The sequence below is a fragment of the Platalea leucorodia genome (genome assembly GCF_965183815.1).
Source record: "Platalea leucorodia genome assembly, chromosome: 8".
In the NCBI taxonomy this organism is placed as follows: Eukaryota; Metazoa; Chordata; class Aves; order Pelecaniformes; family Threskiornithidae; genus Platalea; species Platalea leucorodia.
The window spans coordinates 29,671,105-29,689,170 of record NC_138830.1 but is presented as its reverse complement, the minus strand read 5'-3'; the positions used below and the strand labels follow the sequence as shown (position 1 = coordinate 29,689,170).

Below are 18,066 nucleotides of genomic sequence, written 5' to 3'. Positions count from 1 at the left end.
GAACGTTGCATCTCTAATGTGCAAGGTTTTCAATAACACTGGTGTATTTCCAAGTATGCAATCCTGTTACATGGCAGTAGAGTTGCAGCAGGAAAAAAAAAACAAGAATAAAAACACATACAATGTTTTCTTCATATTCAGCAAGTTCTCTTTTACTTTTGTCACTTAGCTCATCTCAAGGCAGAGAAAACAAAAAAAAAAAAAAAAAAAAAGAACACAAGCCTACCTCCAAACAAGGGCTCAGGCTCTACTAAAATTTCCTGTTTTTGAGGAATTGGAGCTCGTACTTCATCCCTATCAAAGAAGAAAGGAAAAAAAAAAAAATCAGAGACATGATAATATTCCAAGTATTACATAAACCACATCCCATTGTGCTCCAAAGGCTCCTGCAACTTGAACCAGCTAAGGATGCTGCTGTACCGTTGCACAGAATCAAGAGATTTGGGGTCAAAAGGGACCTCAAGAGAACATCCATGCCCACTCATGGCACTGAAGCAGGACTTAGTACACTCTGCATTAAGATCTGGCATGGATGACCTAAGTCTTGATAGAAGATTACACAGATCCCTGGGTGACTTGATCCCAGGGTTTGTCAATCTACTATTCAAACATTTTTCTTCTTTAATAATGGTCTTAAAACTTGGAAAAGTTTCTTAAAACTTAGCAAAGGCTGCTAACTAATCTGCTTGCCATCCTCCTCCCCTGATTATCTACGGGGGGGGGGGGGGGGGGGGGGGGGGAGGAGGGGAGGTGGAAGAGATTATCTTCCTTCTTACAAGCTTTCTTCTGTTGGAAGATTTTTTACTTCCACTTGCAACTCACAGCCCTATCTTTTCCAGAGAAAGGAAACCAAGATGGTCAAAACAGCCATTTTCCCCCCCATTTCTGAAGCAATTCTTTGCTTCCACAGCTGGGCTCCCTGACATACCAACAGCTTAGTTACGCTTGCAGAGACTGCTAGATAATCTGAAATTATGACTAGGAGAAGAAAGGAAATCACAAGGGCCCTGAAACAGTATCATTTACTCCATGTGATCACCTGGCCCATGGATCTATGCGAAGGAGGACATGGGCTCACCCATGGAAATCCACTGCTATACCCTGCCTATGAACTACTCCTGAAGTGCCCTCTTCCCTCGGACTCTTCGAAGTTGTAAAGTGTGCAGTTTGTGGCTCTTGGCCATGCAGGTTTCAAAAAGTAACTCATAATGTCAGCAAGATGCACTAACCTTGCTATTAACCTCCACATCTTTGATTGCTGTTGTGAAGCTAGTTATTCTCCATTTTGCATTTGCATATTTATTGTTCTCTCTTCCTAGAAGTAACACTAAGCTGCCCAGCACCTGGAGGGTGTCAAGTATAAAAAAGAAAGTATTCCAATAAAAACTTGAATCTTAAGTCACTGATGTGCCAGAAGTTGTCTAGAAATAAGAATTCTAACACCTATATATACAGAGTTTTAACTTCATTACCTGTCAAAGGTTCAAGCAGGAAGACACTTGACATCAACTATAAAGGTTAGTACTAAAACAGTTGTTTAAATTTATACATGTGCTTCAGAAGTATGAGTGGCAAGAATTTTCTTTAACAGTTAGTTGTCTTTTTCCTGAAGACTTTCATAAAGATGAAGGCATAGCTAGGTTTAATTTAGAACATTTAATGAATGTGATTTATACCAATTAGCTTCCACTCAAAATATTCCATTTATCCCAGGCAGACACATTAACAGGCAGCACTGAACAACTCTCTGCCATGCTCAAGTGGAACAACTCTTTCTTTTATTGGCATCTGATGTGTAAGACACTGATGCAGATTTTGTAGTTGCTTATTCCTCTGCATACTAGCGTACACGATCTAGCCTTTCCAGTGCCAAATCTGATTACACTTAAAATAACATAAAAAAAACTTTACAAATGGAACTAAGGTCACTACATTTCACAGAATCATAGAACCGTTCAGGATGGAAAAGACCTTTAAGATCATCAGGTCCAACCATTATTTATAAGAACCAAAACAACAGAACTCTCTAACTGCCAAATTAATGTAAAGCAAGACTGCTGGAGCAATTGCAAAGTAAGAATCTCTTACTACTGGATCCCCACTTCAATGTCTTGAGCTCTGTTTGCAAAAGACAGTATGTATAACCTACAGAAAACTTCTGAAGTACATGCAAGAGAGACTAACTTATGTTGGTCTACATACCAACTTATGCAATAAGAACTTATTTACCCAGAACAACATTGGAGCAATCAATTTAACAAGATCATCAAAGAAGCACATATTACAGCGAGTTGACAGCAGGTTAGAAGTGACAATTGTCTTATTTGTTCTGCCTTACACTATGAAATTCTTCAGACAGACTACTCATTTATACAGACATGTTCATCAGGTACATACTCAGTGTGTGGTCGAACAGCAGACACCCCTGCAGAGCTGGTGCTAGGCTCCTCTGCTATGCCTCCACCATCCAGAAACATGGTAACAGCCATCTCCAGATTATTGTTGCATGCTTCAAGCATATGCTTTCCCACGCTTTCACTGGCACCTGTAATGCCAAAGAAAAATTAAACCATTCTTTGGAAAGCATTTTGATTGGAAGTGCCAGGAACAGCTGACCGGCAAGCCTTCTCTCTCAAAGCATTAATAATTAGAAAGAACAGTTCATCAGTTGCCCTTTATCTCTGACGTACAACTATGAAATGAGACAAACATACATATCTCACAGGGGAAGAAAATGCCCACATACAGGACAGCCAGACTTCTTCCTTCCGTCAAGAGAAAACTTAGTGGAAGCCATCTGAGGGGTTTTAGCATGGTTTTTCTTTTTTTTCTAGAGGTCAGACCTTTTCCTGGTACAATTTTCCAAATGCTAGTAGGCATACACAGAAAAGAAAGAAAACCTGACTTAACATTTTAACAGGGAGAATACTAAATCAGCTGCTAGAGTTTTTTACCCACTTATAACAGATATTCAGAAATGGAAGAAAAGATACCCTGTTTTACTGATTGCGCTAAAAGGCAAAAACAAACCAGCAGAAGCTCAGTTCACATAAGAAGGGGGGAAAAAAGCCAAGAGGGAGAAAGCAGTATTTGTCTACACAGTTATTTGTATAATGACTAATATTTATTAAAATCTCTCCTAAGTGCAACTAAATCCAGTCTTATTCTTGCTGCTCAGGATGAAACACTAGTTCTTAGCATCACTTGTACCTCTTTCCTCAGAGGGTCAGCCTCTACCTCCCAGCTTCTCAAAAACAATACCATCTACAGAACCACCCTCACCAGTGGAAGCTCTCCTATGCCCAACCCTTTAAATGTCTACTTACTACAGCATCTGCCTCTATAGGTGGTGGACTGCCAAAGAGTTTATTTTCATATGAGAAGGCTGGTAGGGAGGAAGAGTGGCAAAATGCAGCTGAACCAGTCTGGGAGTAGCTTTTGGATCTGTAGTAATTCTTACTAGGTTCACTGCAAGTCACCAAAATTGAGAAAACACTTTCCCCAGCATCAGAATCACAGATAACATCAGTTTGGGCAAAACGCATTTGGACGTTATTATTTGAAGTATTTTAAGACCTTAATCGAGATGAAGAAAGTGCAAAATAAAAACCAGTGACATCTCAAAAAAATGATGCGAGAGCACCAAGTTCGCATTCTTCAAAAAAACTGCTCTTTGGCATTTTCAGCTCATTTCAATGTTAACTGTAGCAATTAAACAATACCTGTATGGTCTGGAATACGTACACCACCCTACAACCTCACCGTACAGTCATGCAAAGTCATTCATTTAGAAGAACTAGAAGAAAAAATGCTATGCAACCCTCTGCCATTTAAAGTGTTACCAACATGCAAACTGCTTGTATTGATTCTTCATCACTCCTAAGGAAACTCCCATCACATGAATGTTTTCAGTGCTTGCACTGGCAAACAGAAAATGCTAAATACGTGTTAGGTCTCAAAGCAAATTTCAAAGAGATCCCATCATTTCATTGGTAAAGATACACAGGAGCTACATTCTCTTAGCAATAGTGTTCTGGATGAGAGCACCAAAGAAACGTAATTCTGCAACCTGGGTAAGAGAAATATATCAAGGACTATTTCTCCTCATTCTTCACCATCACTTATGCTAGAATCAAATTGCTGTATAGTATTAAATCAGCCTTTTCCCCAGACAGGAGTGACTTCGTGCACTTACAACTCAAAGCTGAAAGCTGCTAACACAAACCACTAAGGGTATGCGCTTCTGAGCACCTGCCAAATCATGCCAGTATCAGCAAGACAAGCTCTGTAACAACATGCTTTCAGATACAACCTTAAATTCTGTTAAAATGGAAAAACAAAACTTCAAAACTCTAATAGTGGATGGGTGAAGCCTAGTAGGTTCTTTTTTTCCTTTTTGAAAGCATAAGAAGGGTGCTCTTATGTTTAACATAAAGCATCTGTATAAGCACAAAAGCTGTCAGGAAGAGGAAACTAGCATGACTCCATCTGTTCTGGTTTGTTTTTTAGCAAGTATCTCAGGCACTACTGAAAAAGAAAACACAAGGCACCCATGGGCACATACTATAATGAAAATGTATTTGCTGTAGGTTCTTTTTATTCAGAGGGTTTATTCTAAAAGGCTTCTTTAAGAATAGCTGAGCAATCAATAATTTCCCAGTGTACCCTACCAGCATGTTCACAGTGTACTGAACATGCTCTACATCCCTGTTCAGGATTTCAGTGTACGCAAGCCTGATTACAGGGACACAACCTGAAACTGAGCTGGTTAGAGTAACCAAATTAAAAGCAGTTTCACTTATATCAACTAAAAAGCCAAAGATGTTTTATTAAACACTACTTTGGTATTTGATATATAATGTCACAAGCAAGGGGGAACTATAGTGAAGCAGATTAAACACAAAGTGGGTCAAGTACTCAAAGTACACAACCTAAAGCAGGAATTATCACCTGCCATAAATTTCAATTTAAAAGCGACTTGCTATTTTCGTTAGCAAACTAAATTCTCAAAAGTCGACTGTAGTTTAAGATACTTGTTGTTTTTTCAAACGCGGACTCGGGGTTCAGCTCCGGCCTCCCTCCCGGCCGTGAGCTTTATTTGCAGGAGTAGGACGCGGCCCCCGGGGCGGGGCGGACCGCACCGGACCGGACCGGACCGCACCGCCGGGAGAGAGGACGCGCACCGGCACCACCGAGAAGCCCGGCCGACCGGGGACAACGGAGAGGCGCCTCCGAGCCGCCGCTAAAAGCGAGGGGGACCGCACAACGCACAGGGCGGAGGCACGGCGGGCGCCGGGCCTGGGCCTCGGGCACCACCCGCCGCGGCCGGCCGGGCCCCGGAGCGCGGCCGCTGACAGGCCCGGGCGGCGGCGGCGCCTCTCGCCTGGAGGGAGGCCGCGGGCGGCAGCGGGAGGGCCTCCCGGGAGCCGGGGGGAGCGCGCCCGGGGCCGCCCGCCGGCGCCGCTCCGCCTCGTCCCGCGCGGCGCCACCCGCCGCGGCCCGCTCCTCCCGCCCGGCCTCCCGCCCCCGGCCCGCCGGGACGGCCGCCCCCTGACGCGTCGGCGGGGGCCGGACGGGAACCGCCCGTTAAGCACGCGGTGGCGGCGGCGGCGGCCTCGGCCGAGCTCGGCGGGCCCCGGCTTCCGTGTAGCCTCACCCGTGATGGCGGTGAACTGCTGGATTAACCCCTTCAGCGCCGAGGAGGCCGCAGAGCCCCCGTGCGCCGCCATCTTGCCGCCGCCGCACAACAACACGCACGCCGCCGGCCCTCGCGCTCTGCGCAGGCGCGGGGCCCGCCCGCGCCCTTCCTCTGCCCGCCGCCGGGGAGGCGCCGCGCCGGCCGCCGCGGGCGGGGCGGGGCGAGAGTTGCCGTGGCAACGCGGCCCCGCCCCGCCCTGTCGCCTCAGCGGCCCGGAGAGGCGGGAGTTGCCGTGGCAACGCGGCCCCGCCCCGCCGCGGCCTTTCAAACGCTATCGCCGCTGGGAAGAGCTCCCCCCCGACATTTCAGCCCCTCCGCTCTCATTAATCGCGGGACTGGAGGAGCAGAGGCCTCAGTGGCGATACCGAAATGCTCACGACACAAGGCCAGAGCTTCCACGCAGATTTACCTGGTCACAGATGCCTACGCCGAAACAAGGGGTCTGGCAGGCCTTTGCCCTCGTGCGGAAGCACGTACAGGGGCCACAGGTGCCGCAAGGGAGGAGGAGGTAGGACCTGAGGTGGCCAAGAAACGGTGTGGCTGCTCCTGTCAAGGGAGCTCGTTACAGGACATCCCTTGCTGTCGGGATACTTTTGCTGTCAGTTCTTCAAAATCAGAAGAGAAACAGCCTCAACAACAAGCACACCGGGTGTTTTCGATCCCTATGCTACCTGGAGAAATTGCACCCGTAGGAAAGGAACATTTCACTACTTTCAGTTGTTTTACAACATAGCATGGCATGTGACTGGCTTGCTGCCAACACTGTCAGCAGCCTGGAGCACTGCAGAGCACCTTGTCATTAACAAGTGTCAACTGAAGTGAGTACTGCAGAAAGCAGAGGTTTCCTTAGAAGTCTAAGACAATTTAAAAACTTGCTGCCATGAAAACCGGTACACCTGTTGCCTCTCTTGCTCCTCTCCCCACCTGCCATCTCCACACCAGTTCTGGCTCTCAGGGAAGCTACAAAGCCTCTCCAAGTATTTGATTTTTTTGGTACTTGCTTTTTTTTTCCTGGCTGGTTGAGCTGAGCTTGTTCACAAAGGGGACAAATAAACCACTAGAGCTAGCTGAAGGCAGAAGGTGAGCTCACCCTTTTGAGCAGCAGTGAACTGTCAGACCAGCTCAGACAGCCTAAGTACAGACACTGGCTTCACAGACACCATTAAACCAGTCAAAGCTAATTTCACCTGCTTCAAAGTTCCTGGGTTGTGGCAATGGAAACAGAGTGCTAGGGCAACCAAAATGCACTCAGCAGTGGCCAAATTCCACCCTCCAACACGAAAAATTCAGAAGGACAGGTCACAGAGGTGCCTGGTGAGGATTATTACGCCATGCACGCAGTGAGGAACGTGATCATCTTTGGGACCTGAGGGCTTGCAGTACCCCACCTCGGATGAGGCTGATGGACTGACCTGGTATAGGTTATAGGTTTTGTATATTTTGCAGTTAAGGTTCGGTTTTAGCTAATGATTGACTTTTTAGTCTTGCTTTTTCTCCATTCTGCTTAAAAAAATTACTCTTATGTGAGAGGTCATTCTTACACTGAGAACAAAATCCAGTAAATTGAAAAAACACAAATAACCCCCAAATACTTTAACACCCCCCCATATACATACACACACCAAAATACGCTTCTGTACTATTTTGACCTTTGAAATGGCTAATTTCTGTAATTTTTGCATTAATTTCAATGGAATCACAGCAGCAGGATTTCCTGTTGATGGCAAGGAAGTAAGTCCGTGCAAGACTGAAAAGTGAGATGCAAAGTCCCCATCAAACTTCTAACTGGGATTAGTTTAGTGCATTTCATAAACCTTATATGGAAGAGACACATAACCAACACCTTAAAATAGAAAAGACAGAATCCACAAAACAGCTTGTAGAGGAAAAAGAGAATGAAGCTGGTGTTAAACGTGGCAATCCCGTATACTGGGACATGGTTTCATGTGCAGCTGAGCTAGTTGCACAAGGCGCATTGCTGCCCGAAAGGGAAATTCTCCCTTCTCCCTTGCCCTGTCCCCTCTCGATGCTTCCCCTACCCCTTTAACATCTGGAATTAGACCATGGAGAGTCCCCATGTGCCAAAGCTGGCACAAGCGTAGGAACCATGCTGCCGGCAGTGAGCTGTTACAGCAGTTCACTCCATGTGGCTGAGGTGTACTCAGCTAGACTGCATAATCCTGCTGAATTAGTGAGCTCTCATACTGTGTCTTTTAAACAAAATGCCTCCTATCTTATGACGAAGTATATGTTACTTAGTGTCAGGCAGCTACAAGGGCAGAGCTAGCCCCGAAACAATGAGAGCAGCAGATTAAGTTTAACTCTGATGAAGATTAAGGCTGCTGGGGGGGATATATATTTCATTTCTACCTTCATTCTTTTCAGCTCTTTAGTGCTTATCTGGATATATACCTGTACGACCACACATGCTTCCCTTCCTTTTTCACCAAGTATCTATCAAACATCAGGACCTGGCCGTAAAAGCAACTCCGAAGCCAGTACTGCTGTACTGGAGTATAATGATGGTTGATCTGAGAAAAATACAGCAATTAACCAGGGTCAGAATTTCTAATACATGCAAGATTATTTCTTACCTATGAATGGCCAGCAGTTCAAAACACTTCAGATTCAGACTCTTTCAGTGCTAGCCATTAAAGGCAGTGATTGAGAAGAAGAGGGCAGACATTCAAAGCCCTAAGAGGGAAACAGCAGTACTGACAGGAACAAAGTGTCTCAAACTGCAGAGACAGTTCCATCGAGCATAAAGTTTAGGGGTTTGGCAGCAGGTGGCTGCAGGGGTGACGTGTGTGGGAAAAGGCCAGGAACTGCCCTGCACCACTCCAAACCATTTCCAACATGCTCTGAAATCCTGAACAACCCATTACACCAGACATGAATAAATCAGAGGAGCACATGATGCCTCTGCTCAGGCATACTTGAGAACGGTCAGCAGTCATTGGGAGATGTGATCTTGGAAGGACGAGCTCCATGCCAGAGCAAGGACCATTTTTCAAGCAAGTTAAAAATAAACATCAGACTTCAGAAATTCATTGTAAAATGAGGCTGAATAGACTTAAAATGTAACTTTCTCAAAAAGCATCTCAGTATAGATCATTTATTTATGAGAAACCCACCATTAATAGAGACATGCAGGCAAAGAAAAAAACCAATTCACATTTTTGGCTTGGTGTGCTGTTCATGCTTTCAATAAAATTTCAGGTGGGTTTTCTTTTTTTAAACTTAAAACATCAGAAGATATTGCTTTGAAGTATTTTGTCACAAATTTCCCAGAACTGAGTTAAAGTCTATAGATCATGAATGAGGTTCAAAAAAAGTACACATTGAAAACATTCACAAACTTTGGTGATTAGCACACACACTTCAGCAATGTAGATTGGTGCTTTGCTCTCTTTCAAACATGTACAGTAGAAAAGTATCTCATTACAAGCAAAGAAAGGCCAAAAGATGGTTTCATAATAGCAATAGATAAAACAATCTAGCGAGAATACTTCCTCTGCTGAGTAGCAGCTGGTCAACTCTTCACCAGCCTCAACTTCCTGCAGGCCTCAGCTTCCCCACATGTCTAAATTGTAATTCTTTTGAATAATGTTAGTTTTAAACCCAACTGGAAGACAGTATTTGGTAGTCCCTCTAAAAATAACGGGGGGGGGGAGCAGTTACAGCCAGGCATGGTAGTTATGTGAATCTTTAATTATAGTTACGTCATTACTGACAACTCCAGTTTTCAGTTGCTTTTCCCCCTTTTGGTTTAACTTTCTCCATTATAACTGTCTTCTAGACTAACTATTTTTTTAATATTAAGTGTTTTTAATCAGACTTAAACCAGTGAGTATGAAAATTAAATAGCACTAAATATAGGTAATGTTATCATACAAGAACAAAGTTGCAGAACACTTGCAATAAGAAAACAAAAGTATCTTTTTCCTAATGACAGGTGAGAGTCAGATCTGCAGAAGTGACCTCTATGAACAGAGGTAAATACAAGCCCACAACCACTTACACTATTGGCATCTATGAAAGATCCTTGGCTTTGGCAGTGGTAGAATGACCAGGTTTTTCCCTCTTTGTCTAAGAAAGGAGTCAGTATATGAGAAGGAAAGAGAAAGAGTGCGTCTGCAAGACTGGCTGTCCAGTTATACTCTTGTTAACTGTTGTGCGAACAATGCAATTCAACAAATAAACTGAAGCATGTTATTGGGATTTAGGCTAACAGAACAGTGGTTGCGCCGAGTAAAGCTTCGACCTTGCAGCTGGCGCACAACTGGAAATGCAGACCCATTTTTTTTGCTTGTTTCCTCCATGGAATGTGCATCCTTTCCATAAAAGGCTCCAAATTCTCATTCTAAGATAAGACCATCAGTTATTTTTGGTTTTAAACACTAACAGTATTTGCATTCAAAACTATGTAAATGCAAGTGCTAGAAAATAAGTTGTAGTCAAGAAAAGACCAATTAAAATTTTTTGAAGTCCGGGGGAGTATGTTATTAAAACTTCTCAGAATACATAACTTTGTGACTCAAAGCAATCCCCCTCAAAACCAACAACTTTAAAACTGTTTATAGGAAGCTTTGCTTAACAAAGGAGAACGCATTACCACAGTTTTAATTCTCATTCCACCATGCGTCTGTGGTTCTGTTGATCTACTCCGCAACAGAGCTTTTAAACATCTGAAGGATCGTCTTTTGCTTATTCTTAGGTAGTGAACAAATATCATTTGCATCACTGGTATTAACCACACAATTCAAAACTTTTCCTCCCTTGATGTTGGGCGATTTCATTCGGACTCTAGTAGGGGACTGCCAGTTTTCATTGCAAGAACTTTTCCGAGTCTTGCGGTGATTTGTCTCAGCCTGTTTTTTTGGTACCTTTGAGTCTTTTGCCATCTTAGAACAACTCTTTCTAGCAGGAGAGTCTTTCATAGACTGAGGTGGTTTGGCGCGAAGAAGGTACTCATCTGGAGAGCCCTTTTGTCGATTAAGTGTCCTTTCCTCCTTGTTGATCTGTTTTTGTAGCTGCAGAGCCAGAAGCCTGTCCTGCTCCTCTTGCATACGCCTTTCATAGAACTCCTGCTCAAAGGCTTTCTGCATTTGCAAGTTAAAATCATTCATCTGCTCCCCTTGGTCCTCTGAACTTTCCGGAAAAATTCTTCTCCTCTTATCAAGCACGCACAAGTCAACTACTGCTTCAGCCGGTGGTTCCAGTGACTTTCTTTTTGGAGTCTCCTTAGTGTTCTGCAGTCTCTCCGGTTTCTCTTCATCTGAGTGTCTAGCCACCTCCATGATATCACATAGTACACTTTTGCTGTCAGACATCACAGAATTTGTGGCTGACTGAATACAGGTACAAGTTTCAGCAGAGTTTTCAAGGTTTATGCTTTCTACACATGTTAAACTGCCACTGTCTGACTCAATTCCATCATCTTCTCCTTTGGATCTACGAAGAACTGTTCTAGACCCTTCCCTTTTTGCGATTCCATAAAGCGCATCCGGAACTTCATCTCCTAGACAATTTGGTCCTGGTGCTTCTCCCTGCTTGACAGCGGCGGTTCCCCCTGAAGCTGAGGCACTGAAATAGTTCATGCATGATTCCAAAAACGAATCCTTAGCACTGGAATCTTTAATCACACCAGTCAGCTGTGGAGACAGTGTCGGCATTTCCTCTTGCTCATCCTGCCATGCAGAACTGCTGCCTTTGTTGCTATTGGTCTCCTGAAGAAAAGGGAGACCACTAATAAAGCAAATTTATCAAAAGCCCATGGATATGAATAAAATGCAAATCTCACTTCTCATAGCTGCACTGCTCATAACTACTTTGGGATATTAACTTGGATTCTTCTCTTTTAAAAAAAATACATAATTGTTTAATAATAATGAAAATATTTAAAACAACCTACAGAAGCCTAGCTAAAGGACTGAAAACACAACTGCAGCATTCTCCTCTTATCAATGACTCAAATCAACTGTTCGAGGTATTAGCCTGCTCATCTTCTTTAGGAGCCTAACAGGAAAGCTCAGACAGAGATATGGAATGATGAAAATCAGAGTGCAACCTCCTCCCGTGAGCTCCAGAACTGTCGTTTTAGTTTTATACACCACTGGTTGCAACCCAGAGCTTGCTGAAGACACTCAGGTAAGGTACTTGTGAGACTACACAAGGTAACTATCGAAGTAAGCCGTAGGTGTGCATCTGCGGACTGTCAAGCATGGTTTCTTCCCCTTCCACTTTGGGGAATCATGAATACTGAAGGTAGTTCAAAAAGGGCAAGATAAATTGCCCAGCGCTGATGTGCAAGGGGAATATAGGATTGGCAATCCTATAGGCAAGGGGAAAATAACCCATAATTACCAACACTGAAATTTATAACAAAATTATTCTAGTTACCACAGAGCCAGAGTCACTCCTGCCTCTTTCTGTTGTTCTAGAGAACGACGCTGATCCCAATGCATAATGAAGCTTTGGAGACAGATACCTTAAAGGGGGGGGAAAAAAAAGTATATGTTTTTAAACTTTTTTTTTCTTGAATTGTCAGTCCTTTGCATTAATCAAGATCTTCAGGTTCATTCTAAAAAATAAAACCAAGAGAAGGGGAAGTGTTTTCTTTCTCCTCCGTATTATCCTGTGAGGAGATGTTTTAACATTCAACAGTTTACATTTGCCCCAGATTATCCAGGGAAGTTGGACTACAGGATTCCAAGGATGCAAATGGAGCAGAGGGGCACTATACCAAGAAACAGACCAATAATTAAAGAAGAAAAACTTGAATTACTTACTTCTGAATATCTCCAGAGTTTCTTGCTTTGTTCTTCATCTTGCACAAGTTAGCTGGGGATGTTTCAGATGAGAGACTGCCTGCTGGTGAAGGACTGCTGAGCACATGTCCTTTGGAATCGTCATTCTTTGATGACAAGTAAAAATAGCATCATATAAAACAAAACACAATACAAGCTGGAGAAAACCCAGAGAACTACTTTGTGTCTGCTGCAGAATTAGTTACTTTTGTCCAAAGAATTCTAAAACTCTAAGTAATGGATAGTTATGGAATAAGAAATACTACATGTTCTGTACACTTTCCTGTATCTGGCATTAAGGGACAAGAGCTTTTGCTCAAATAAGTACATAGGTTTCATCATTACGACTATTATCAGGTAGCAAAAAACAACCAACCAAAACCCCAAAACAAATTAACAAAACAAACAAAAAAACCCCAAAACAAATTAACAAAACAAACAAAAAAACCCCAAAACATAAGGTAAACTTTCATCGTACGTTCCTTTTTTTCAGTACAGGTTACAGACATCAATTTCATCCAAAGAAGTACTTTTAAAATCATGGGGAAAAGGAAGCATTCAGAAGAAAAACAATGTTTTAAAATGTTTCTCAATGAAAACATCCAGCACACATTTCAAGTGCATATTACACAGGTAGAAATGTTTGGGGTATTTCACCCTTCCACTGGTTCTTGAAAAGTTAATGGTCAATCAAGGATCTAAAGTACAGGGGGGCTGACAACAGCTTCCAACTACAATTAAAATAAATTTAAACCATTCAAAATTTTAACTTTTACTCTGAGTCTAAGTTGCTTACACTATATCAAGATTTTCTACTGTCCCCCTTGATCCTAACTCACCAGACTGTTACTCAGCTGCCAGGCCAACTCTTCATCTTGCTTCAGCTGTTTCTCCATCTCCTTCCGTCTCTCTTCTGCCAATCTGTGTTCCTCCTCCTCTTCTGCTAGAAGCCGTTGAATGTATTCCTCACTTGCCTTGTTCTCCTCTTGTTCATGCGCTCGCCTTTCTGCCTCCACCTAAAGATGATTTTTTTTTTTTTAAAGGTTACTACTGTAGGACCACACTTTACACCAGAACCTCTCAGCTGACACTTCTTAAATGTGAACAATACACTATTTACAAAGACACTCTGCACACTTCAAAGCCAGTATTTAACTACACAACTCTCCAAAGATGTAAGAATCAAACTGATACTGTGTGTGGAGTCTTCAGCTTGATAACAGTGACCTACCTTTTGGTTTCTGTAAGACCACACCATTAACCGTGCTAGCATGCAAGGTTAAAATTCATTTACTTACCTTTGAAAATGTTAGTAACAAAAACTAAGATCTCCAATATATGGATCACAGAGAAACTCAAATTAAAATTCTTTATAACACCAGCTAGACCACAGCATTTGCTCAACCTGCTTATATCATCATAATGTCGATACTAGCACCAGATGCCTAAAAGACAGCACATTTCTCTTCCAAGTCCTTCTGCTCTCTTGAAACACACAAAACCCAAAGCAGCAGACTAAGAACTTTGAATCTGCCTTCTTTATGGCGGACATCCACTCTTGGTAAATGAGTTATCAGTAACTCCACAAGGACAGCAAAGTACTTTCAAGAATGAATAAAGCTTTCTTAACTGGGTGATGGAATTTCAAAATTTGCTTTAGAGAAGAGTGTCAAACTCTAATACTACACAAGCTATGTTAAGCCTGAGCTTGTTTCAAATCATGTACCGATGGCTTGTGACTGGCACCAGACACCACTACATATTTCACTGGCACTGTCTCCATTAACTATCGATACTATTGCTGCCAATCGATCTTATCCCATAACTACCATAAAAGAGAATCCCACAGTCGTCTGTTTCACATACTCCCCCTGCTCTTGTAACAACCAGCAACGGGGCTGTCAGGGAACAGGGCATTCTTATACTACTTCCAGCTATAATTCTTACTACTACTGTGTCTGAATTGGAGGAAGAAAGATCCTTTAGATTCTTAGACAAACATTAAGATTTCTTAAAAATATTTTCTGATTTTCAAATGAACACAGATAACAGGGAGTGGGCAAATAGGGAAGAAAATGCTGTATGTTCATTACTCAAGTGCATCTAATTGTGGTATGTTACTTAGGGAGGGAAATCAAGAAGGCAAGTATAAGACCAAAGCCAAAACCATGCCAAATTTTTACATTTGCTAGTCTGAAATACTTTATGTGCATCTGAGGACTTAAAAAAGCCATTTTAGTATGTATGGGCAGGGATGCAGATAGTGAAAGGGTGACACCCTAACCCTGAAAGAACTCTTCTGCAGATTTTTGGGAAATATGAGGTAGTGACTAAGAGACCTGCCTGGGCGTTCTGCTGTGTCTGTACCTCTACGTGCCTCCTAGCCTGCAAAGCACACCTACTTGCAAGGACAACAAGACAGCATATGTTACTGGACCAGTCGAGAGGGTGAGGTAGGAGGTGTAGATCAACCAGCACAAGAAAACTTGAGAAATGTCACCTCATGTCGAACAGAAGGAAGTCTCTCCTCTTCCATAAAGGATAAAAATTTAATATATGCTTCAGGAACGACCAGTGTGTTCTCACAGCAGCAATGCCTTTTTAAGTATCTTTCTTTTTAATTAAATAAGATTACAGCTGTTTGTGGGAACAATTAAAGTAACTAGATACAAAGCATTTATGCTTTTAACTATGTTTTCAGACTTACCTTGCTAATCTCTGCTTCATACTCTTGCCTCAGTTCCCCAGGCTTGCTCAGCTGGTGTTGTGGATGGGGGACACAGACTAAATGAGAGGAAGGAAAGAAAGAAGTGAGGAACAAAGCAAGATCACAACAGTCAACAACGAAAAATTTTACCAAAAGATCACTTCCATACCCTGTCACAGGAATGATTTGACTTAAATCAAGCGCTGTGGAAAATAAGCACTTTGTGTTACAAAGGAACAAAATAAAAAAGCACCATGTTACAGAGCGGCAAGAACAGTCAGTGTTTTCCAAGCACTGTATATACAGTAAATAAGTATGCTGACCATAACTGACGTGTTTTGATTTTGTGATTAAAAAGACTTCATAATACCGCAAGTCGAACAACATGTCATAGAGCCAGCCTACCAATTAGCCTCCCCCAACAGAGCTTACAAGACAATAAAACCCAAAATCCTTCTTTAAAGAGTTAATCAGATTTCACTTCCTTTTCTCTGACACCACAATTTTAGGCTCAGAGACTCCTGCATAGACGGAGGCCCTGGAATTTCTAACCAAACTAATTAACGGCATCTAAGAATTGAAAAAACTTCTAACCACTTCACTTACTTGATAGTGATAAACACACACACACACACATGCAAATGCTCCACTTACAGATTTTACAGCTGAAGTCGTACCAGTAGTGAATTACGGCCTTTGCAAGGACAGGCAGGCATACACTAATGCTTTGTGCAAAACATGTGAACAAATGCCCACTTAAGTGATCAGACAATATAACTTACCCTCTGTACTACAAACGAAAAAGGCACGCATGGCGATTTCTCTGCCTTGCAAGCCTCTTTCACAGGAGAGCTCTGACACAGCATTTTCTGGCAGTAACGCAGCCTGTCTACGCACCATTTCTTATTTCACAATATCCAAAGTCCACCAACAGTAATTACTTTGGTAAAGCAGAGACATCCCAGGACAAGTGACATTTTACTTACTTTCCTCTTCCAAATCCTGTCCGTTAATCCTACGCTCACACTCCTTTGGGTAATTCTTCTGAATCTTTTCCCACAGTTCCCAGTTGATAAGAGTATTTCTGCGGGCATTATATCGTGCCCAAGAAGAGACTCGACGCCGACAAAAAGGGCAACAAAGACTGGCCTTTTCAACGGTCAGCTGGAAACAAGAATTACAGAGGGTATGGTTGCATGGCAGTGTCACAGGCTCCACAAAGATCTCCATGCAAATTTGGCAGAGGCAGTCAGACAAGGAAAGCGGAGCCTCCGATTTCTTCGACATGCTGACTCAAAGTAGAGGAGCAAGACTCGTATAACATCAGTACCTGAAAGCAAAAAGAAACACGTATTTTACTTCCCATAATGAATATAAAAGAAAATAGAAAATGTTCAGTTTTACAGCTACTTTATGAAAGCATCAGTGGATTTAAGAAGTCTGCTTAAGTGGTTACTTGTGCTCATGAGGTGAGAGATTCTGGACTTTCAGAGGAAGACACGGGTCTTTCCAGAAGCCACAGAGAAACTGTAGCAGGTTTTCCTACCGCAGTTTCCTGTGAGTTGTAACAGGTGCTTCGGGGACAGCAAGGCAGTCGTAAGGAGAGGGGGGAAAGAAGGCGAGAGCTCTCCCAGCATTTACTCTCTCTTAGTGATAAGCTATGCTCACATTTGGTGAGATGTTATCACAGTTACCTTAACCTTCCATTAAGTCAATTTTTCAGCATATGTGCGTCCTTCAAAAGCTGCTTCTGCTACAGATTTGGTTCCAGCATGTTCTGAAGGTGAAATACAACATCCCTATCCATCAGAGGAGAGAAGGTTCCTCCTTGTTCATTCATTTGCTTAAGCTGGGACTAAAAAGTCAAAATACTTTTTCTTAACATAAAAAAAGAACTAACCAATGCATTCAACACTTCAGCATCTTCTTGTACTGCTTAAAATGGCAGGGATCATCCAGCCTTTCTATCACCAGCCCTCCTCACAGGATTTTTCCACTTGGCCCAGAAATACTGTGGAACAGAAAATAAACATAAAACACACATACAGAAAAAAGGCTAAAAATATTGGTTTTTAAGTTACAGGAACTTAAGAAAGTTCTTACAAGCTTCTTAAGAACAGCCAGCTCCACAGGGACAGGAGGTCCTTCTCAGAGAAAGGCTGCAATTTCAGTCACACAGGAACTCGACATGGAGACAAATATACTTTTAAAGTTGGATTTTATTGTTTCTGCTCTCCCCTTGTTGATAAAACAAAGCCTTCAATTTTTTAAAAAAAGGACACCAGGTAACATAGAAACACCCAGTTTTACAAGTGGTGGTGGTTTGTTAGAAAGACCTAGTAAGTCTATGTATATCTGTTCCGGACTAATTTCAACTTGTATACGGACAGAAAACATAACGCTTACGAAGCCGTTACGACGCGGGTGCCCAGAGCAGGAGAGGGCTGGGCGGCGGGGCAGCCGCAGGCCCCTCGCCGGGCCCGGCACACGGGGACGCCGCGCCACCGCTACGGCCGCGCCGGCGGGGGGAGGCCGGGCCGCCCCCCGGCCCCGCGCGGCCCCGCGCGGCCCCGCGCAGCCCCGCGCAGCGCCGCGCGGCCCCGCTCCCCGAGCGCTCCGAGCAAGGAGTCAGCACCCACCGAGCTGCAGCTCTGCGGCGGCGGCGCGGCGGCCCTGGGCCCGGCGGCAGGCAAGGCCGCGGCCTCCCGCAATGGCCGCCGCCGCCGTTGCGCTGCCCGCCCGCCGGCCGCCCCGCCCCGTCCCTCGCTGACGGGCCTCTCCCGCCCTCCAGCCTCTCGCCTCTCCGCCTCCTCCGAGCCGAGCCTGCCGGGAGAGAGACAGGAAGGCCCTGC

General features: G+C 43.6%; 2 protein-coding genes across 4 annotated transcripts in view; both read right to left on the bottom strand.

Annotated features, from left to right (window-relative positions):
* UBXN7 (UBX domain protein 7) overlaps positions 1-5,791 on the bottom strand; it is a 29,268-nt gene extending 23,477 nt beyond the window's left edge. The window contains exons 1-3 of the mRNA XM_082320067.1: positions 5,657-5,791; positions 2,398-2,545; positions 227-294 (exon numbers count right to left, since the gene is read on the bottom strand). Of these exons, the coding sequence (XP_082176193.1) occupies positions 227-294; positions 2,398-2,545; positions 5,657-5,729 (289 nt within the window). The 5' untranslated portion in view covers positions 5,730-5,791. The remainder of the gene's footprint in view (positions 1-226; positions 295-2,397; positions 2,546-5,656) is intronic.
* Positions 5,792-8,851: 3,060 nt separating this feature from the next.
* On the bottom strand, positions 8,852-17,939 carry RNF168 (ring finger protein 168). Of its 3 annotated transcripts, none has more exons than XM_082320066.1 (9): positions 17,854-17,924; positions 17,318-17,396; positions 17,115-17,225; positions 16,201-16,544; positions 15,215-15,291; positions 13,347-13,523; positions 12,490-12,614; positions 12,101-12,188; positions 8,852-11,427 (listed from the first exon to the last, which is right to left on the bottom strand). In XM_082320066.1, the coding sequence occupies exons 4-9, from the start codon at positions 16,499-16,501 to the stop codon at positions 10,360-10,362; spliced, it is 1,836 nt and encodes a 611-aa protein (XP_082176192.1). In that variant the 5' UTR covers positions 16,502-16,544; positions 17,115-17,225; positions 17,318-17,396; positions 17,854-17,924; the 3' UTR covers positions 8,852-10,359. The 3 variants fall into 3 exon arrangements, with proteins under 3 accessions (XP_082176192.1, XP_082176190.1, XP_082176191.1); XM_082320064.1 differs by having other exon boundaries at positions 17,318-17,452; positions 17,854-17,922; XM_082320065.1 differs by lacking the exon at positions 17,318-17,396 and having other exon boundaries at positions 17,854-17,939.
* Positions 17,940-18,066: the final 127 nt, after the last annotated feature.